Below are 22,473 nucleotides of genomic sequence, written 5' to 3' on the forward strand. Positions count from 1 at the left end.
CTGAGGAAAATGTATAGCCTAATCGTTTAAAGGCTTTAGATAATAACAAAGGGTGTTAAATAAACAGTTTATTTATTTATTTATTTTATGCATTCAAGCCCAGTTGGAAAAATAGACTAATAGGCCTACCAAAGTTATATCATGAAGTGAGTGATGGTTCACTGGATGAGCTCTCGGGACTGCTTTGCGACAGTATAGCTTATATCATCCCACGGACCAGAACATAAAGGAATTTCTCCAACCGGCCAACCATCACCTGTATCATTTAGCGCTTCTTCAATTTTTGCGCCTTTTTGATGGACAGTTGGTGCCACCCCTTGGCGGTTCCAATCCGGATTATAAATACACTCTCTACACCCCCTCCCGCAGCATCCACACCAGCTACTGCTGCCTCTCACAGTGCACCATCGGCACTGGGAAACCGGGACGGATGTATTAGGAGAAGCCCCTACTCACCCCCCTTTTCTTTTCTTTTTTACCCCCAATTTTGTGGGGGTTGACATCTGTCTTCAAACATCTGAACGGCGGTAAAAGGCAGATACGAGGTTAGTACTGAGCAAGTGCACTTCGTTTTGAATTACTGTACTTACTCTGTACACAGTGTTGCAAATAGACAGAGTCCCACGGACCATAAGTGAGGCGGCGTGTGGGCGTTTGGAGGTTGGTGGGGTTGTGCAGCATCATTTACATCTAAAAGGACTTTGGATTTGCGTGTATAGCCTATATTAATTAGTCGACACAAATACTCTGATTTTAATTGAACAGGTACACGCATGCCTTCGTAATTAATTAAATGTTAAGATCAAGGAAAGTGAGTGGCCAGAGCGCTCGTCCTTGGTTTCTTATGCTCCTGAAGGATCTCCTGATGTGTGGGAGATCGCATTGCGCTGCAGCTGCCGCACTGTACTACCATGAGCAACTGCACAGGCTAAAATAGGAAGAGGTTGTACGGCGCGGCGCAGCTGACTGTGCTGTTTCTGAAGAGCCGTGAAAACAGGCACTCCCATTTAAGTCACTGACTCTTGAGAATTAGTCTGGGTGTCAACTAAGTGCCAATGTTTTTGTTGTTTAATTTGTTTTAGTTTTTTTATTGATTGCCTAGGCGGAGGGTAGCGTAATGCGTAAAATAATAAGCTATATTAATTATTGATGAGCATTGTGTGTAATAATTATGCGGTGTAATAGGCCTACTGGTCTTTTTTTCCTGGAAAATATCAGCTTTTACATGTACTTTTACTGTTGGCACTTGGCAGAGGAATGCTGCCTTAAATTTTTAAGTTCAATCAACTTGGATGTTTAAGTCATTTCAACTTAAATTCCATTATAGCCTACTGACTTAATAAAATAGTTGAAAATTGCTTGGCTTATTTTTTTTTACAATGTACAGAGTTTACAGTGTAGTTTACAGCAGACACAGTAACAAACATTATTATGTTGTTATTTCACGGTAACTGAAATGAACTACGAAAGTACTGGAATGAGCGCAAATAAAAACATTTAAGGCTCACGTGAGATAGGCCTACAAGTTATGCTTTTGTTGTACCATTTAAACGAATGTTTTGAAGCATTACAGATCACCACTCCTTTATAAATTGGATTTTGAAAACTAGTTCTGCAAGTAAAACTTGATTATGGGTGTCAAACCCCGAATGTCATGTTTCTTGACAACATCACTAGCTGCTAGCAGTTGAAAGGGAATTATAATCAGTACAATTTTTATTTTATTTTAAGTACATAAAAAAAATCTATGTATGCTATTTTCATTTCTAGCACTTTATTATATTTATCGTATGAATTGTAAATATTTTTTTTACTCCAACTGTAAATTTGTAACCTCATTAATATTAATAGACGCGTCACAAAAATCTCCTGTGATTGGACAAATAATTGCCCGCTGATATTATTAGGTGAAAATTTCCCCGCCTTCCATTGCTTCACAGTATAACCTAAGTGTTTTTATTTTCTTACAGTTTTAGAACTTAACTTTCGCACCAAACTCAAATATACTTTTCTATATACGAAAAGTATTGAAATAGTGTCCTTTTGACCTGGTTGTAAAATACCTGAAAGAAGAGAAGGATCGCTGAATATCTGAGGAGTGAGTGTGAGTGACGTTTGACCAGCAACGGCCGTTAGTGAGTATGACAGCGGAGCTAATACACATATTGTATAATACGAACAAATAATAAAATACGAAATAAATACGATTCGACATCAAAATTAATCTTTGGTTTATGAACATTTAACATGACAAACAATAAAAAGAACCTTAAACTTGTGGGGGTAGTGTGTAACTGTAAGATTTGCCTTTACCTTGTAAGATAATTTTCATGTGAGTGTAATAGGATTCTAATGTTAAGACTTCTCTTCAGGTTAACCATGGGGATCAAGGCAGCCCTTCCCAAGATTGAGCTGTACTTGTACACTGCTGTCGTCTCTCTTGCACTCTTATGGGCAGGCAGCTGGATCATTGAGGCCTCCAGTGGTACACTTTATTTTTATCTCTTGCTTTTTCTTTCTACATTAAGGACACATAATTATATTCATGTCTATCATGGATGCCCTAGAACACCATGAGTAAAGGTGCATTTTCTCTTGTTCATTGTAAATTAGAGCACTATAGATGTAGTATTATTGTTTGTGTGTGGGCAGATTGTTTTGCTTATTGGCATCCATGCTGGTCCTGGAGCAAACCAGCCATGTCCTGTCCATATTACATACATATTGATTATGTCTACTTATCGGCACATAAACAGAAACATAATTTTAGACTTAATAATTTAGTTATTTCTAAATCCAGTCCTACATTGAAACCCTCAACAACCCCTGACTTTTAAATAAGATCTGTTATGCAATTTGTATTATCTTTGTAATTCATGTTACAAAGATTTTTCAGATTTCACAGGACCATCTCATAATCTCAATATATATATGAGAGTCTGGATTATCACAGAGAGCCTCTGAATATGCAGGCTGGCAAAATGTACCTTATGTAATGCTATTAGGTTTTGCTCTGGAGGCTGGAGCTCACCCTATTTGCTGTTGAATCATGTGAATCTAATGTTCATTTTATTCATTTCTATAACACATGGAATTCATGGTTAGCTGTCTGCAAAGACTGCATGCATACACAATAAATATTGTAATTCTATAGCAATAAAACAAATTTCAACGTCCTTCTTGATTTAAAATGTTAAAAAAACATGACGTGGTCAGGTGGTAAGTTTGATTATTTAGCCTGAAATGCACCTTGCTGCTTTTGTGAATCTTTTCTCTTTTTTTTTTTTTCCAGAGCATATAAACAGGAGGGCATTTAGGGAGAATGTGAAACCAGGATGGCACTACTTTGGCCGAAAAATGGCAAGGATCATATCACTATGTTATTACATAAATGACTCGTATTTAATCATATTTAAGCTTTCTGTGACTGATATCCTCTATCTCTTCAGGATGCGTCAGATTTTGAATGGGTTATGTGGTTTACCACTTTCCGCAACCATATCCTGTTTGCCCTCTCTGGTCATGTGATCTTTGCTAAGATCTGCTCGATGTTGTCTCCAAAGGTACTGTATGTAGTTATGCATCCTGTGCACAATGATCAGGTCATTTACAATGACTTAAGAGTAATACTATTTGTTGATTTGTGAATGTTGCATGATTTTATATGCCAACAACTGTTAACCAATGAAATAGTGAAAAAAAGCATTTTGATATTGACAATGCATGTGTGAAATGATCTAATCCGAATGTTGTGTGAAATGTTACATGTATTTCGTCTGCTGTCAAAGAAGACTGGTATAGATGCATTCAAGGTAACTCTGAAAGTAGGCCTACTTATTATCTTTAATCATACTAATTGACCAACTAATATTAGTGCTGCTACAACTCAAGCGAATGCTGGACTATATTGTAATTTCTAACACTTAGAAACAGTAGAAACTTAAAAGTCCTTTAAAACCCCATTCAATATTGTTGCATGTGACAGCTGGATTACATGAATGTGTTTTTTCACAAGAAATTTTCTTCGTAACCCACAGAACAGATCTTTGATCTATATGGTGTATGGATCTCTAGCTGTCCTGATTACTATGGGATGGACATACCTCTCTCTCGTCCTGTCTCACTGCATCATCCTCTACAGTGTTTCCCTCATCAAGAGGAAGTGGCTCTGCTTTGTGGCTGGACTTACCAGCCTGGCAACATTTAAGATGGAGCCCTTTAACAGTTGGCAGGTGAGAAAGTCCATAGTTATTGTATCATCGTTTATAATGCCTCTCACGGTGCATTCACATGGGGCGTCGGCATTAACGCTTCTCATTTACTTTGAATGGGTGACGTCATGCGTTGCCTAACTGAAATGTGGGTTTCGTTGTGCCACGTCACTGGCGTTGCTCGCGGCAACTTTTCAAGCGCCAACGCAGGCATCAGCCAATCAGATCGCCTATGCAGATACCCTAGTGCAGACGGTAGCCAATTGCGTTCATGCAACACCAGAAAAGTAATGTGATTGGCTGTTGACACTATGACGGTCGCGGCAGCACCAAGCTCCAGACACGCCCTCCGTCAAGCGTTGACGTCGATACCCTGTGTGAATGCAGTGTTATAAAATGTTTTTCCCCACAGTCTAACCAAAAAAATAAAGTTAAACCCAACACACTGGCCAAATGGAGCATAGATGTAATTGGATGCAATTCAGGCGTCTACATCAGCATGTGAAAAACCATTTAGTTGATGTTCTGATAATGTTTTAATGCAGGAAGGCTTTGCGACTGGCTCCTTTGATCTGCAAGACGTCTTGTTCTACGGGGGCTGCGGCTTCTCCATTATGCGCTGTATGAGCTTTGCTCTAGAGAACTGTGAGAAGAAAGATGGTAACTACAGTTTCATGGATCTGATCAAGTACAACTTCTACCTCCCCTTCTTCTTCTTTGGACCTGTCATGACCTTTGATCGTTTCCATGAGCAGGTGAGTCCTGTATAACAAGAATTCCGATACCTTCCTAACATTTTTCTCAAGAAAAACACAATTTTAAAGGTCCAGTCTATAAAATCGTGTTTATAAAACACAATCTATATAATAGAATACATACAGTAAATGTAATTGTGTTGATATTGTCACTCTGGTTAAGTATGCATTATAATGATCCCTCTGATATTCTCAGGCTAACAACCCTAACTTGACTCGTAAAGAAAGAGAGATGTGGAACATCACCATTCATGCTTTGGTGCACCTTGGGGCTATTTTGGTGGTGGATGTCTTCTTCCATTTCCTTTACATTTTGACCATCCCTAATGATTTGAAGCTTTTGAAGCAACTGTCTGACTGGTCTCTGGGTCAGTTTGATACAATTATTTCATTTTAGTAAATAGTTAGAAAGCACAGTGGATGTTTAGAAATGATGTCGCAAGTAGTTTCTAATTATTTGTAAGTAGAAATTAATTTGTTCACTCACTACAATATTGATTGTATGGCTTTTCAGCTGGTTTGGCATACTCTAATCTGGTGTATGACTGGGTGAAAGCAGCCGTCATGTTTGGTGTCATCAACACGGTATCCAGACTGGACCATCTTGACCCCCCTCAGCCTCCTAAATGCATCACAATGCTCTATGTCTTCGCTGAAACGTAAGTATTGTCATTAACAGAAGAGAAATGGAGCATGTTTTTGGGTCTGTGTAACCAGATCACATGTTAACAGTTTCTCCTGACATTGACTTTTCAGACACTTTGACAGAGGAATCAATGACTGGCTATGCAAGTGAGCAAATAATCAATCCCATGTGTATCATCCCATGTATCATTTTAATATATATTGCTCTATCAATCATATACTCAGGAAAAACATTCTTCACAACATATATGTCCTGGTCTTTGTTAAAGATATGTCTATGACTATATCGGAGAAAACCATGATGCTATCTTCAAGGAGCTTCTTGCAACCATCTGCACCTTTGCTGTCACAACTCTATGGCTCGGACCCTGTGAGCTGGTTTACATCTGGTCTTTCTTTAACTGCTTTGGCCTTAACTTTGAACTGTGGGTGGCTAAGCTCTTTTCTCTGCCACCGTTTTCCACCATTGAGGTAAGATCCCAAAGACATCCACTGAACAAATACAGTGTAATTCAGCCTGATGGATTTGAGCATTTGGGTTTTTCATTACACTAACAAATTATTCTCTTTGAATATTACATCATGACTGAATAGCCTTGCATTTCACTGATATTAAAATAACAACATTTGTTTACTCTGAGTTCAGCCAGAATGTAATATTAATATTTTCCAGCGGAATCTTATGTCTGAGGCGATGTCACGTCGAATCAGGGGCTTGTTCAACGCTGTTAACTTCTGGCAGATTATCCTGTACAACGTCCTGGCGCTAAACAGTCTGGATTTTGCTCAGCTGGTTGCTAAAAGACTGCTTCTTAAAGGTAATTTTGTTTTTGTTTTAGGTCATTATATAATGAAAAATAAAACAAATGTAGCTAGAATGAGTGTAGAATGTGTTAAACATTTCTTACATATGTAAATCACTTGTATAGGATTTATCTATATATACACACATATATATATATATGTAAAATGTTCAAACAAAGTTGTATCAGCACAAAAATTCTTGAGGAATGGAAAAAACAGCATGTACATGGAGAATAATAGGACTCTTGTGATTCCCTCAGGCTTCCCCCTTTCCACTCTCTCGGTGCTGTTAGTGACTTACTGTGGCGTGCAGCTGATCAAGGAGAGAGAGCGAAAGCAGGCGCTACTGGATGATCAGGAACCAGTGCCGCCCCCAGAGACGGGCAAACAGAAGGCAGAGTAAAGGACAGAGAGGTCATTGAATCCGATCCAGCTCTTGAGGTCCTTCTTGTTAATTCTACCCCTGAGCTTTCATGCCAGACCGATGCAGTCCCATCACTATGGTCACTGCTTTGCACAAGTCTGTTTTAAAAACACAAGATGTTCTTAACTGTGAATAGTTCTGAAGTGCACTTGCTGTAGCCAGATGCAACTTGTCTTCCGACATAATCTTGCACAGACAAACCAAGAAGTGCATTTTTTATTTATATTTTCAGTGGCTATAGCATTTTAAAGGATGGGTTTGCCAAATATTTTATGAATAAATAATATATTGAACAATAAAAATAAAATGTACAATGTTTTCAGTGCTGTCTTTTGTTTCAGTCTTTCTTAATATGTTTACAGCCATGTTATTTTAGTATTATTGAGATATAATTATAGTTTTTATTCATATTTTAAAATGAGTTTTTATTTTATCTTCTGTTTTAATTGTAAAGTTACGTGTTAACTAAAGATAAGTTAGTTATGTGCGTTTAGTCATTTTTTATTTGTTTTTTAATGTCAATATAGTTTTTATTTATTTTTATTTTAGTTTGAGTTATTTCAATACATTAAGATAAACCAATTTAAATGAGAAATGTCGGTGCATGTCTTGGTAACTTGCTGAAATAAAATATGTTTTTTTTATATATTTATATTATTTTATTTCAGTTAACATTTATTTTATTTCAAGTACCATTTTTTATGGTTTTAATTTTAGTTTTAGATTACTATAATAACCCTGGTTTACAGCCATTATTATGACACAAAACATACATGTTAACATAGAAATAGTCACCACTGGGCATTTCAACCACACAGAGCTTAGTCACTTTTCAAAGTTAAACTTTGTGCAATCACATTTTTATGTTACTCATGTCACACTCCAGCAGATGATACGGTGTGAACACATTCCCCTATTAGGCTTTGTCCTACATGGAGCTTTGAGTGGCACACAGGAGATTTGAGTTGATTAATGGGTCTAAATATACACTGATGAATACTGTAGGTCTGCTATGCTGTTATCAGCACACAATTACATATCCTAGTTTTCAGTCTCCCTTTTGACCTCCCTTTGGTCACCTTATATGGGGTATTAGCACAGAATTAACCTTTCGCTTGTCTTCATATACACTATTGAAAATAAACGTTCTTTATTGGCAAGGTTCTCTAGATTATTTAAAATGTTTCTCACACTAGGAAAAAAAGTGGTTATTTTAAGAACTGTTTTATGGGAATCCAAAAATGGTTCATCACTGTGAAAACACCCTTTTGACACCTATTTTTAAGAGTTTACCCTCAGAAAGTGTTAAAACTTCAAATTAAATATGTATAAAAATGGCCAGAAAATGCTTAAACCAAATACAGGTTCAAGGTGAAATGATAAACAAGCTGAGGCCTAGTGCTCAAATATTAATCATATTAAGCCATGGCACTCCTGTAAGTGAAGTTTGAACCTAGCTCTTGTCACTTGCCATTCCTGTTCTCCCCACTATTTCCACTTCTTTCCATATGAAAAAAAGGCAAAACACATCAATAACTTAATAAATTCTGTTGGAACTATGACAGATAAAGAAAGTGCTATTGTGCTCATAAGGACCCAGGTTCAAGTATAGCCTGGGACATGTCCTGTTTCCCTCTCTCTCTCTCTCTCTCTCTCTCTCTCTCTCTCTCCATGTTATTTCCTGTCACTTCTCTACTGTTCTGTAAAAATAATAAAACCAATCATAAATGTTGCAAATAAAAAAATAGGCATTGCTAGTTTCTCTGAATTGATGCTATAGGATGCAGGAGCCCACGGTCGCGAGGAGCTCCACTAGAGGGCTCCACCAGGTGGACATTATCTCTCAAAGCAACAGGCAGGCAAACTTCGGTTTGTCTCCTTTTAAATCTGGTCTGATTTCCATCTTTTGTTTTTCTCTGTAACTCTTCTTTTCAAATTGGCCACATTTCTCAATAACATTACATTTTCACATCTTCCTGTCCTTTTGCATAAGATCTACAACTCAGTAGTCCCAGTGAGCAGCATGTCAGCTGTTGGCATGATCTGTGTGGCGGGGGGAAGGGAGGGACAGGTTGAATTTCAGGCCCTAAGTGTGGTTCATTTGCACATTTCTATATATAGATGGACAGACAGTAGCTGATAACTTGTGACAGCTGAGGAAGGAGGCCACACCAAAGAGGCACATCCTCCGCCATTTCTCTTTTAGAGTAACGGTGTTAATACAGTCAGTTCAGTTCTGCAGTGGGAGAGGACTAGGACACCCCTCCCTCCTACTGAAATCACATCAAACCATAACAAGATGGCCTCCATGTCAGTGGACCCAGTGACAGAGCCGCGGATGTACCAGCAAACGCTCCTACAAGATGGGCTCTGTGATCTCCTAGATGCTAACAAGTTTGTGGACTGTGTTCTGAAGATCAGAGACAAAGAGTTTCCTTGCCATCGGCTAGTGCTAGCCGCTAGCAGCCCTTACTTCAAAGCCATGTTCCTGTCAGACCTAGAAGAGAGCAAAAAGCGGGAGATTGTTCTAAAAGACATCGAACCTGGGATCATGGGAATGATCCTGAGGTACATGTACACCTCGGATATCAACCTGACTGAGCAGAATGTCCAAGACATTTTTATGGCGGCCAACATGTACCAGATTCCGTCAATCTTCAGCGTGTGTGTGTCGTTTCTGCAGCAGAAGCTTGTTCTCAGTAACTGTCTGGCCATCTTTAGACTGGGATTGTTGCTGGACTGTCCACGTTTGGCCATGGAGGCACGGGACTTCATCTGCGACCGGTATCCCCTCATCATTCGGGACCAAGACTTCCATCAGCTGGGTCCCAGTGAGTTGGCGGCTATCATCACATGTGACTCCCTGAATGTTGAACGAGAAGAGGCAGTGTTTGAATCTCTCATGGACTGGGTGGAGTATGACACGAGTGAGAGACTGAAAGACCTGCCAGAACTTCTACACTGCGTACGTTTCCGTCTTATGCCGACGAGTTACTTTCAAGAGAAAGTCGAGGGGCACAAATTGATCAGGATGGACCAGGAGCTCAAGAAGGAGCTCCAGCTTATCAAGGATGCACAGAAAGGACTGCTACATAGGGTCAAAAGGTCATCGCACAGGAAGGAAGGCGCGGCGGAGGATTCTGAAGATGAGGATGAGGAGGGTTTGCTGCCGGGGATCCTAAATGACAACCCACGTTTTGGAATGTTTCAAACAGACCTTATATTGATGATTAGCGATGCAGGAACAATGGCGTATGACATTGGTGCAAACGAGTGCTATATGGCGTCTTCATCCACCGAGATCCCTAAGAACCACTGCAGTCTTGTCACAAAGGAAAATCAGATCTTCGTCGCTGGAGGTCTGATGTACAATGAGGAGAACAAAGAACAGCCGTTCAATTCGTACTTTCTGCAGGTAACACACAGGCATGTTTTGGGAATGTTGCTTTATGTGTTTGCCTTACAAATCAATGACTCAAAGCATCACCTTCCAAAAATACATTTGTGAGAATGACCCTCAGGGTCTATTTTGCTTCAGAACAGCTGTTAAAGCTTTGAACCTCATGTGTCATGTTTTTAATAATGCCCGCATGACACATTTTCCTCATGTTTTTCCAATGAAACCTCTGAAGGGATTGTGTTGAAGGAATCAAACAATTATATAAGTATGAGAAAGGAACAGTGCTTTTGGATTATTATCTTTCAATCTGAGCTCTTGTTTACCCCACAGTTTGATCCCATGAGCTCTGAATGGTTGGGGATGCCCTCACTACCAAACCCTCGCTGTCTGTTCGGTCTGGCTGAGGCTGAGAACTCCATCTATCTGGTGGGAGGAAAAGAGCTGAAGGAGGGAGCACGTGCACTAGATTCTGTAATGATCTACGACAGACAGTGAGTAGCATCAGGAGATCGCAACATGCAGCTGACTTGTTGCCTCGCTGACTGATCAGGTATTGCAGTCAGTGTTTGCGCAAAAAGGTATATCCCGAAACTGATTTCAGACAGTTTCAGGACAGTCTGAGGCAGCAACAGTCTAATGAGATATCTTTGGTAATAGCTAATTTAATAATTAGAATATTTAATTAGTTGCCTTCCTACCTCGGATGCTGCCCATGGATGCAGCATTTGTCAGATTTCAGAAATTACTTCAATACAGCCATTAGGCTGCTTTTACTTACTATAATATATTAAAAATATATTCTGTTTATGTGTTGGCTATACCGCACAACCATGTCTTTCTTCATGTTTATCCTCATTTTATAGCTCACCATAAGCCTAATGGTATGAAATTGATAAGTAAAGAGAACACAGGTTTTCCCCCTCACATGTCACTCTGGTAGATCAGGCTGAGCCCTGGTCAATATGATGTTGTTTGATATGGTTGAATTCTGATTTGTTTTCATTAATAATTTCATTATCACACAGGTCATTCAAATGGGGAGAGTCGGACCCTCTTCCGTATGCAGTTTATGGACATGGAATCGTTTCACACAAAGGGCTGGTCTATGTGATAGGTGGAAAAACCGAGAGCAAGTGAGTGAAGAACCTGATTTTAACCTAATTTACAAACACATAGCCTATGCCAGGTTGTCCTCGGTTTTCATAACCGCATTACTTGAAATGTGATCATTCAGGAAATGCTTGAAGAGAGTCTGTGTCTATGACCCCACTAAGTTTGAATGGAAGGATTTGGCACCCATGAAAACTGCCCGCTCGCTGTTCGGCACCGCTGTACACAAAAACAAAATCTATGTGGTGACTGGAGTTACTGATAGCGGCCTGACTAGCAGTGTGGAAGTCTACGACATCGCCAGCAACTCGTACGTGCCACTCCTTTATCATTTTATGTGTACATTGCAAGCTCATGAGACATTATAAGTTGCTCACTTGTGTGTCTCCCGCTTAGCTGGTCGGAGTTTGTGGAGTTCCCTCAGGAGAGGAGCTCTCTTAACCTGGTCGAACTGGGCGGCTGCTTATATGCTGTGGGGGGTTTTGCTATGATGCCCAAAGAGACCACCGAAAAGATGGAGCCCACTGAAATGAACGACATATGGAAGTGAGTATTTAGGTTAAAGAAACTGGTTTAATGAGATTTATTGAGCTGAGGAAGCTTGGTCATATTTGAAACTAAAGTTGAGACATGAGGTTTGAACTTGTGATTTTCCTGACAGGTTTGACGAGGAGGAGAACTGCTGGAATGGGATCCTAAGGGAGATCCGTTATGCTGCAGGAGCCACAGTGCTTGGGGTGCGTTTGAACACCTTGAGACTCACAAAGCTGTGATCTACAGTTGTCATCTATAGACAAAATAATGCCGCCCACATTTTCATAAATGAGCAATACATACAGTACATACCACTGAATCATAATGAACAGCACAGACCTAGCTTGCTTAATGTTAATATAGTTTGTTTGTGGTAGATCTTAAGGTAGCCTATATACTGTGTCAGTAATAGATCAATGTTTTATACCCAAGTCGGAGTTATGAATTTCGCTGGGTCAGTGTACAGAAGATCTTAGTATGATGCAAATAGTCTAAAGAGATTCTACTGTTTTAAGAAAAGGATGGAGACAAACACAAGACCATCAATTTTTTTAGTCATATTGGGTAACTAAATGTTGAATAATTTGACCTTATTTAAATGTCCATGTACATTGATTTCTATCATTCTATTATATGTTATTTTAGACAACAACATAACATTTTGCAATTATGACCAAGTGCAATGTTCTTATATTTAAAAGAGAGAGAAATAAATGGTAATGACTGAACAATAACCTAATATCCTGTAGTAGACAATGACCAAACTAAATTAAAACACTAACAATAAAACACAGTTGTGTCTGTAGTAAATGTCCAAAGCCAAATGAAAATTAAAAAAAAGTTAAGGTGAAGGATTACAAGTGTTATTATTTTATATTATGTATGCCATCCTTTTTTCTTCTTCTTCTTTTTTTTTTTTCTCTCTTTTGTTGATACTGCTATTGACGTTCATGGTGGATCCCCAAGTTTTTTCCTCATGAGTAATAGACAGCTGATGCAAACACAAACACTCTGGAATGAAGAGATCTGAACACCTCCCTGGTTTTGGAACATAGACCAAAATATTCATAGTTACATCAGCAGAAATTAAAACACTGCAGACATAAGATTGTAATAGCCAACTCATGAAAAATACCAAAATTACTGCTGTGTAAAAACATTTAAAGATCTGAGACTATAAGATTCCTGCCTAAAAGTGCAAAATGACCAGTTAAAAACAATTAAAAATATATATTTTTTTAATTCAGAAGACATTAGAGTCTGCATGAGACTGTGAGAAGTGGATGTATATTAAATAGAGGAGAATAACTGATTTTTTTTCTTCCATTAATAATATAATACAATCTCTAATAATTCACCAGTTAAAGGAGCACTTTTTATGACCTACAATAACAGCTCAAGTTCAGCCCAAAAACATTCAACCAAAAACACAAAACCTCAAGGTTTTTTGAGGTTTTGTAACAAAAACAAAAGAGCCATAAATTCACTGACTCATAAATGTATCAGCTTTACAAGCTAACAACATACAAATTACAGTTATTATTATTAATGCTTCTGAAAACAATGAACATAAATGATAAAACTATCACAAAATGTAAAGACTAAACAAATCCTTATGAAACCCTTCACACCAACAAGCTAGTAAAATAAAGTGCCAGAATCTACACATTTCCACCACCGACATGACCTGCATTATTTACTCATGAATTCTCCATATACCTCTATGTAAATATAGCAGATCATCACCACAAATACAAATAGTACTTATGGACAAACTCTGACGTAAAATAAAGCATCAAAGACTAATAAAATGTAAACTGAAAGCTATATAAACCGAATATGCTTTTGTCTATGTATTATTCTGTAAATATACTGTACATAAAAGCCTATATGTATTACATTTAGTATGATACATCTGGGTAATAGTTTTAGGGCTCGACATTAAGCCTTTTCATGTACTTGTCCGTGTAAAAAAGTTGCTTGTCCAGATTTTTTTTTTTTTTTTTGTAGTAAATATAATTTATTCTGAAGCAATATTATCATCAGTGTTCAATCAGCTTTGATATATTTAAATCTGCATATTGTAATATCTGCACCTTTAAAGGAACCAGTTTCAAAAAATCCATTTGTCCCGGACAAGCGTTAATGTCGAGCCCTGCAGTTTTAGTATTTTACTTAATACTTTTTGCCTAACTAGGGTTTTTCATAGCACAGATAACTCTGTCAACATTTGAGATGGGAATGGAAGGGATATTAAAATGTTTTTACATCAGACATCAGAGAAAATGACATATGCAAACAAACAAAGGCTAACATGAAATCCCAGGCTCTTTGCTACATACAAAGTACCTCTGCATCACAAAGAAACAATATGCTAATACAGAGCAGTAGTTACAGATTCCTGGAGTCTGTCCTTCCAACTGAGTAGAGTGGTGTAAGGGAACGCAGCTGAGAATGTGACGGACCCCCGTCCACTGAGTGGAGAACAGATGATGGAAAAGAGACTACGCCATGCAGATGTGGGCTGATATCTCTCAGTGTTTCCATCCCGACCGGCAGTTCTTGGTTTGCGGCAGCTTCCGTTTGACTGGTTACAGCGGAGGAGTCCAGCAGTGGAGGATTCCTGACCTGGGAACACTTGTCTCGGTGAGCTTTCAGCATGTTGGAGAAGCGGAAACGCTGGCCACACGCATCACAGGGGTAAGGCTTCTCTCCCGTGTGTGTACGCCGATGCCGCTTCATATTGGGTCGACTCGTGAAGCTCTTCCCACAGATCTCACATATATACGGTTTCTCTCCTAAAAAGAAACAGCAGGCCTCTTAGACTGACTGTATAAAAGATTTCAAAGTGCTGTACATGTGTAAGAGCGTCTCACCTGTGTGCGTCTTCATGTGTTCATCAAAGTACTGTTTCATACTGAAGTCCTTCCCACACCACTGACACATGAACTGCTTGTGTCCGATGTGGATGCTCATGTGAGAGCGCAGCTGGTACTTATACTGAAAACGCTCACTGCAGACCTAAAGGAAAAGGAGTGGACTAATTTAAAACATGGCCAAAAATTTATAATTGATATTATCCATATTAGACAGTTCTGGTCCTGGATGCCGATTGGTCAATTCAGATGTGCTAAAATACGCAATGTTATGATGCAAAAACATGTTCACCTGGTTATAGTTTATTATCACTGTGCAGAAACCATAGAATAACTTTCTTTTATTGTTTACTAGGTATCATTATAGATTAGCTGATTCAGAACATTTTATATTTTATTTTAATTTCATTCTGCTAATGCTGTAAATAATACAGAACAGTCTTTCAGACCGATTAAAATCAGTAACTCTTCTTTTCTAGACCTATTTATTAAAAGAACTGACTCGTTACTTTTTTTGCCAATTTCTGCTGCTAACTAACATACTGTATATAACCCCTGTAAAACATGATTTATGTCACTGAAGGCGCTTCACCGCAGCTGAAAATCAGTGCAGGAAACAATAATACAGGGTAGCTTCTAATTATACAAATTATGAACATATTGATTAAAAATATGAACTTTGTCTGATACATTTTCAAATAATAGAGTAAAAATGAATCTTGTGATTTTAAGATTTTATGTTGGAAATGTTCAAATGAAGATTTCGATTAATGTGAAAAACTATATTTTTTACCATGTCCTATTGTTTACATACATCGGGCACTCTATCCATTAGAAGTACTTTTGATTTAGCAAAAAGGGTTTCATGTTTTTTTTTCCGTTTTTTTTTTTTTTTCATACGTCATATTAACTTTTGTTCTAATATTCATTGTAATATCCCTTTCATTTCCATATCAAATATTGACTGTTTGCTGATAGGCAAATTTGTTAAGTAAAATACTAAAACTAGAAAAACACTAGAAAGGAAATTTGCTTAATCTTATAGTGAAAGAATGACAATAATGAAAATAGTCACAGCTTGTCCTACTTTATTGCTTATTGTTTTCATACCTCACACTGGAAAGGCTTCTCCCCTGAATGTTGGAGAGAGTGGACCTTCAGAGACATGCTTCTTTTAAAGGACTTGCCACATGTCTCACAGGTAAATGGCATTTCTTGTGTGTGGGCTAAAGACATGTAAAACAAGTAAGAAATGAGTCAGACAGTCAAAGCTTTCTGTTTAGAGTATGAGAGAGACTGCGAGTAAAGATTTGAAAGTGAAAATGGCACTAACACCACTCACCGACCATGTGTTTGCGTACATGAGCCATTGTGTAGAATTTCTTCTCACAGATCTCACAAGTGTACTTCTTCTCAGCATAGCCATGGACAATCTTATTGTGCTCATGAAGTGACCAGAGCTTCCTGAAAGCTTTTCCACATGTTAGACACTACAAAAATGAGACAAACAACAGTAAAAAAACAATAAAATCATGTCCATTGCATTAAAGTCACCATGAAATCATAATTGACAATTCTTGTTTTTATGGAATATAGCGTTTAGTGTTTATAATAAATTATTTATCAGTGCACGTTTTTAATTTATGTGTCCTTGTAAACGAGGGCGGGACATCCTGTCACTCAAATGAGATCACAGCAATAGCAAACCACAACCATCCAATGATTGACATCCAATGACCACAATGATCAGTTCCTAAATACTGTAGATCCAGACAAAAGCGCCCACCTGTATGCTCTTCTCACAGTCGGTCTGCTGATGCAGCAGTAGCTCACTCTCCAGAAAGAAGCGTTTTCCACACTTGTCACAGATATGCATGCGGTTATGCGTCACGTTCATGTGTTTCTCCAGGTACCAGCGGTTGTTGAACGTCTTGGGGCACCTCACACAGGTGAAGCTCTGAAACTTCAAGCTATCCTGGTCCAGACGCTCCTCCCCGCTCCCAACCTGAGCCGTCCCTTGCCTCCCGCGGCTTCTCTTGGAGACCATCGCTAAAGCATCAGCAGAGTCCCGGGTTTGTCGTAGTGGTCTTTCAGATATGAATACAGGTAATGCATGGTCACCTTCCTCCTCACTGGTGCCGTCAAGTCTCACATCATCATCATCATCTTCACTTTGTTCACCTTCCTCTTCCTCCTCCTCCAAGGCCACATTGTCTCTTGATTCCTCAACAGTGTCATCGCTCCTCCTTCCTTTTCCAGGAAGCTGTTGTGCTGAGGGTGACTGAGCTGCTGCGTTGCCCTCTAAACCTTTGGACACATTAAGGGTCTGGTTGTTCAGATTCAACTCTACAATTATTTGCTCTCCGTTAAATGAACCAAGTTCTTCCGAGTCCTTCAGGTTTCTTGTTTCCTTCCCTTCTACTTTACAAGCGCCTACTTGCACTTGGCGCCCTTCGCCAACTTGAACAGTATATGAGTTCTCTTCACTTTTCCCTCCGTAGATTCTGGCACAGGTGGGGTCCTTCTCTTGCTTGATCTCCATGTGAAAGTTGGAGTTTACTGAGGTGCTGTTGCTCCAGCTCTGAGCCCTTACTTCCTGTTTGGCTTGGTCCACACCGGGACTGATTTCCAGCGAGCCTCTAGTAATGAGTTCACTGCAAGAAGTGGCAATGTTGCTCATCTGGAGCACCGTGGCAGCTTTGAGCACGTCCTGGGCATTGCAGCTGGAGACCAGCAGCTTGGATGTGTAGATGAAGTTGAGGATTTGCTGCAGGCCTTGAGGCTGGAGGGCCTCCAGAGAGAGCTCCACATGCCGCAGCTCCTTACTCGACGCAAAGAGTGAGTGGAAGAAGGGGCTGTAGGCTGCTAGGACACCCTTGTGGGCCTGGAACTGGAAAGAGGTCTGATGGTGCAGGAGGATGATGTCCACGTCACATAGATCTGGTTGGAACAGACGTTGCTTGTTCAGCCTGTCCATCAAGAAGGTGCAGTGAAGGGCCTCATCCTCAACGAGGGAGAACTCTGCAGATGGGTGCTCAGCAGTTTTCTCCACTATAAGCTACAACAGAGCATCAGATTTAATCGAGACGCACATCAATTTGACATTTTAAATAGTAGATATTGATTTACATTGCAATCAAACAACAGGCAGGTGTAATTGTCATTTTAAAGGCAGATGTTAAGCATATGATATTATTATACATTTTTTTTTAATTATAATTCTTCTAATAATGTAAAACTATTTCTATTAAACACATTATATGTGTGTGTGTGTGTGTGTGTGTGTAGAGTGTCTTAAAGGGATACTTCAGGATTTAGCATTAAGCTTTGTATTAGTAGAAAAACTGTAGTATTTTCGAATTACCGTGCTTTCCACCCTCATATCCCCCTGAGATGAGAGATTTATGTATTTTTTATCTGGAAAAAATCTTCCGATGACGCAAAAATCGTCATATTGCGTCATCGGAGGATTTTCTGGCCAGAGGCTAAAGACTACAGCCAGTAGTAGGGGCTGTCCCGCATGTTTTCAACCCGCCCATAGAGGGTGGGATCTCACTCACAGAATGTACACATAGTTTCAGCCGTCTTTCTTTGGAAGCTAAGTTAACAGGCTCTTGTTCTGTGGAGAAAGCTGAGTAGTAGGAGAAAGCTGAGTAGTAGGGGTTACCATCCTCTTTTTCCTGGACATGTCCAGCCGTCAAGATCGTCCAAAATGTCCGGGATTCGGCTTTTGCTTTCTGCAGTCGCCATTCATTGTTTACATGCACACCTTTTGTTTCAATCTAACTGAATTCATTCCGATTGGTGAATCTGAATGTAGTGTTTACATGAACGCTAAACAAGTGATCGGTTGATGTGCGTTTTAACATTGCTAAGAAAATTCCCGCTCCTCCGTGAGAGATGCGAGACCGGCGCGTCTCAGTAATCACGCCACCGGCCTCGCGCCGTTCTCCCGCGCCCCTCAGCCTCGTCCTGCTCGCCACAGTAAACATGATGAATGGCGACTGTAGAACGCAAAAGCCGAATCCCGGACATTTTGGGCGATCTCGAAATCCAGGGCAAACTCATCACGGAGACTCGCTAGTAGCCTAACCTTGTTGTTTTCAACTGCGCTCTCTTACCGGTAGGCGTGGCTTGGGAGTGGCCTCCTAGGGCAGCGAAGCAAGTGCATTCTGGGAGTTGTTGTCTTTCATCCACATAAGCCAAAAATACATTTTCTGGCTTTTCTCAGTCTAGAAAGCTCCAAATTCAAAAATAATTTCACATTTCTTCTACATAAATGACCTATTTTAAATACACATTCATCTTTCCAGAGGTGAAGTATCCCTTTAATATAGGCTAATCAATAATCATCCAATTATCCAGGTAAGCAGTGAAGATACCCAACATATTATTATATTATGATGATTTTTAAATATTATATTACAATATTATATATGTTATGTTTATAGTATCTAAATGATATACAGGCTTTCCAACTGTCATATTATAATCATCCAATTATCCAGGTAAGCAGTGCAGATATCCAAAATATGATTATATTATATTAAGATGATTTTTAAAGATATGAAATAACATGTAAAGCTGCTTTTACATTTAATAAAGATGGTCCCTCACAAGGAAATATTATATATGTTATGTTTAGAGTATCTAAATGATATATAGGCTTTCCAGCTGCCATAATAAAATCCAATTATCCACACAGTAAGTAGTGGAATATGAAATATTATACAAAGATTTTTTTTAATTAATTTTTTATTTTATGATGTCAAGTTTGATATTTTTCCTTATAATGTAAAGCTGATTTTATATTATATATTTTTATTTTAAGATCTGACTGGTTCTACCAGTATCTTACTACTTGATATATCAACATTATTGCAAACAGTCAACATTGCTAATTTAAGTTGCAGTATTGTTCTAAGTCATGAGCTGGACCGGCTACTTTATTATGCATTAAAATTAGATCAGTTTTTTCTACATCAGCATCTTATCAAAAAGTCGCAATAAGTTGTCGAGGATCTCCCCAGATGTGGAAACTGCATGACATCAGCACATCTGTATGACAAGCACTTCGTCATTCAGATGTGACTGATGCATGTCAGATTGCACAGGCCTACGAAACCTCAGAGATATGCAGGTAATAAACAGAAAAAGGGTCTTACAACCATGGTGATTCAGTGCTTTCTGCCTCGAAGGAGTACCGTCTCCCCTCCTTAGCATTTCAGTGCATCGTTTTCATGAAAACAGCTGTCATTCATATCCCCACTGTGCTTTTCTGTTTAGAAATCTGTCCTTTTTCGCCATGTCGCACGCAGAGGGCTCGCACTCTCAACCAGGGAGTGATGGTGATTGGAGGTCGAAAATCATATGGGTCGTTTTGTCTGGATCTTTAAAGCGACAGGGACGTGATTAAAGGAGGGAAATATACAGTCGGCATCTTTCGACGCAAATTGTAATTACAAATGGAAAGAACGCATTTTTGAACGTCTTCAAACGGTTCCCTTGAGCACCTGGCGCCAGCTGCGCAGTCACAGCAGCAGAGCCCATGGCAGCGGGGTCAGCGAGTCCACAGCGGAGTTAACCGGTTCACCGCAGACAGACAGGCAGCGTGGAACAGCTGCAGAGCGCCACTCTGGCCACGAGGTGTCGCTAGAACACCGTTTCTGTTAGACGCCTTTATCGAAATCATCGTTGCACTGACTGACAGCTGTGGTTTCTTTAAAAGAATGTTACTTTTCATGTTTTGATTGTTATTATGTTGGCTTGACAAATCACAAACTGATCTACTTTTTAAAATTCTCCTTCTTCTTCGGTAAAGCTGTTAAACAGCCACCAAACTCGCCTCAGACCTGTACTTATCCGACGGTTTTCCCATAGACTTACATTGACTGAATGTTCATATGAAATGAGCCAAGACTGTTAAATCTCCAACTGACAAAAAATTCATTTTAAACTGCCAGAAGCCCACTGGACTCAGAGGACCCTTTTCAAAGACTGTGATGACGAATTTGAGCGGTATCGGCATCGTAAATCCTACATTAAGTTTTTTATATTTTTTTATGTTAATTTATAACACTATACGTAGTATAATATTACCTTTGCATCAAATTACCCCCCAACATTTTTTTTTTTTAATTAAAAAGAATAATTTTTAGCTGTCGCTGCTGTGAGGTTATTTCTATATCTACACAACAGATATGTAGGGCAGGCCGCAGGCTATATGTTATGGTTTCTAATTCAGCGGCTGTAGACGTGGTAGTAAAGTTGGAATCTGTTTCTCTCTTCTGACTGCCGTTATCAACCTCTCTCTATTTTTTAAATACAAATATATATTTAATGCATTCTCCCATGCACGACTATTCTCCTATTACGACTTCCGCTTCTGTTCTGACTCTTGTGAACAAGTCGTAACACTGGCTCTGCTGCTGTAACCCATTAAGCATTAAATTATCAAAAAAGATTAGAATCATTAGACACCAAAAATGTCCTCAACAACATGGTGTAGGAGGAAGGTTGTAAATCTTAGTGATTTTCGCACTTTATGAGTAAGCTTAGGCTAATTCACAAATATCCATAAATCATAGGGACTATACAAACTGATGTCAGTAGGCTATAGGGCATCTAATAATAAGCCTCTCAAACAAAGATGTTTATAGTTGTAATAATGAGTAATGAGAATTTAATTATAATGCCATAGTCTTTAAACAGTCCATTTGTGAAGTAGTTGAGGCTTTTGTTATAAGAGGGGGTTTCATGCTTTCATTAATATTTATATCTACCTAATTAACATGATGTGATTCTAGGCTTGGTTTCCAGCCCTCCCCATGGGAGTGCATTCATTTCAATGAAATCCTCAGGAGTCACTGCCTCCTGTTGGCTCATTTGCTTACAATAAAATAAAACATTTTGTTTATGTATTGGAGATCTCTCTGTAATTTTAAACCAGGCTTGGCCATGCTGAGTTCGGTAATCTGTCTGGTGGGACATCAACGAGCTGCCTGGTATTCACACATTGAAAATGTTATATGTAGAGTTACACAAAGGGATAAGGAGAGAGAGAGAGTTACGAGAATAATTTAAGAAGGGATTTGGTAGATAAATAAATGAGAGATGTGTTTCAGACGGGAGGTAAACAAAGATGAGATCTCTCTCACCTTTCACTGGGTCTGGTTTCTCTCACTCCATCATTCTTGCTCAAGATTTGATTGTCATCTTAGCGGTAATGTCTCTAGCAGGCGTTTACATGATTTTTGTTTTTAAACTTCAGTAGAAATCTGAAATCCACAGTAAATGAAAACAAAGCAGTTGCTATTGTAGTTGATTTAATGCCAGAATTAATACAATGTGTTCAGCTTGTTTTGGGACCCTTGTGTATATGAATACCTACCCCAGAAAAAAATAAACATTTGTCATAATTTGTATATGATTAATCAATCTCTCTCTCTCTCTCTCTCTCTCTCTCTCTCTCTCTCTCTCTCTCTCTCTCTCTCTCTCTCTCTCTCTCTCTCTATATATATATTCACACACACACACACACACACACACACACACACACACACACACACACACACACACACACACACACACACACACACACACACGGGCAAGAATAAATAAATAAAATGGGCCAAAAGTGGTTGTTTAATGGTCTAAACCATTTTAATCACAAATTACTGGTTACGAAATAGCCTTCCCCAACCTGCAGACAGCT

At 39.0% G+C, this 22,473-nt stretch overlaps 3 protein-coding genes across 5 annotated transcripts; 2 read left to right on the forward strand and 1 right to left on the reverse strand.

The window, feature by feature from the left end:
- The first annotated feature begins 374 nt into the window (after positions 1 to 374).
- On the forward strand, positions 375 to 7,161 carry hhatla (hedgehog acyltransferase like, a). Of its 2 annotated transcripts, XM_082173869.1 has the most exons (13): positions 375 to 545; positions 2,373 to 2,485; positions 3,293 to 3,360; positions 3,450 to 3,563; positions 3,792 to 3,812; positions 4,038 to 4,232; positions 4,757 to 4,966; positions 5,163 to 5,334; positions 5,481 to 5,625; positions 5,723 to 5,758; positions 5,881 to 6,082; positions 6,285 to 6,429; positions 6,676 to 7,161. In XM_082173869.1, the coding sequence occupies exons 2-13, from the start codon at positions 2,380 to 2,382 to the stop codon at positions 6,816 to 6,818; spliced, it is 1,557 nt and encodes a 518-aa protein (XP_082029995.1). In that variant the 5' UTR covers positions 375 to 545; positions 2,373 to 2,379; the 3' UTR covers positions 6,819 to 7,161. The 2 variants fall into 2 exon arrangements, with proteins under 2 accessions (XP_082029995.1, XP_082029996.1); XM_082173870.1 differs by lacking the exon at positions 3,792 to 3,812.
- Positions 7,162 to 9,060: 1,899 nt separating this feature from the next.
- On the forward strand, positions 9,061 to 13,889 carry klhl40a (kelch-like family member 40a). Its single transcript, XM_082174387.1, has 6 exons — positions 9,061 to 10,254; positions 10,570 to 10,730; positions 11,265 to 11,372; positions 11,474 to 11,659; positions 11,746 to 11,895; positions 12,011 to 13,889. Exons 1-6 carry the CDS (start codon positions 9,139 to 9,141, stop codon positions 12,120 to 12,122), a joined length of 1,833 nt encoding a protein of 610 aa, XP_082030513.1. The 5' UTR covers positions 9,061 to 9,138; the 3' UTR covers positions 12,123 to 13,889.
- Positions 13,873 to 20,440, reverse strand: zbtb47a (zinc finger and BTB domain containing 47a). 2 transcript variants are annotated; one of them, XM_082174386.1, is made up of 6 exons: positions 19,928 to 20,440; positions 16,546 to 17,817; positions 16,102 to 16,249; positions 15,870 to 15,985; positions 14,760 to 14,904; positions 13,873 to 14,681 (listed from the first exon to the last, which is right to left on the reverse strand). In XM_082174386.1, the coding sequence occupies exons 1-6, from the start codon at positions 19,928 to 19,930 to the stop codon at positions 14,275 to 14,277; spliced, it is 2,091 nt and encodes a 696-aa protein (XP_082030512.1). In that variant the 5' UTR covers positions 19,931 to 20,440; the 3' UTR covers positions 13,873 to 14,274. The 2 variants fall into 2 exon arrangements, with proteins under 2 accessions (XP_082030512.1, XP_082030511.1); XM_082174385.1 differs by having other exon boundaries at positions 19,925 to 20,438.
- Positions 20,441 to 22,473: the final 2,033 nt, after the last annotated feature.

The sequence above is a fragment of the Leuciscus leuciscus genome (genome assembly GCF_965113295.1).
Source record: "Leuciscus leuciscus genome assembly, chromosome: 6".
In the NCBI taxonomy this organism is placed as follows: Eukaryota; Metazoa; Chordata; class Actinopteri; order Cypriniformes; family Leuciscidae; genus Leuciscus; species Leuciscus leuciscus.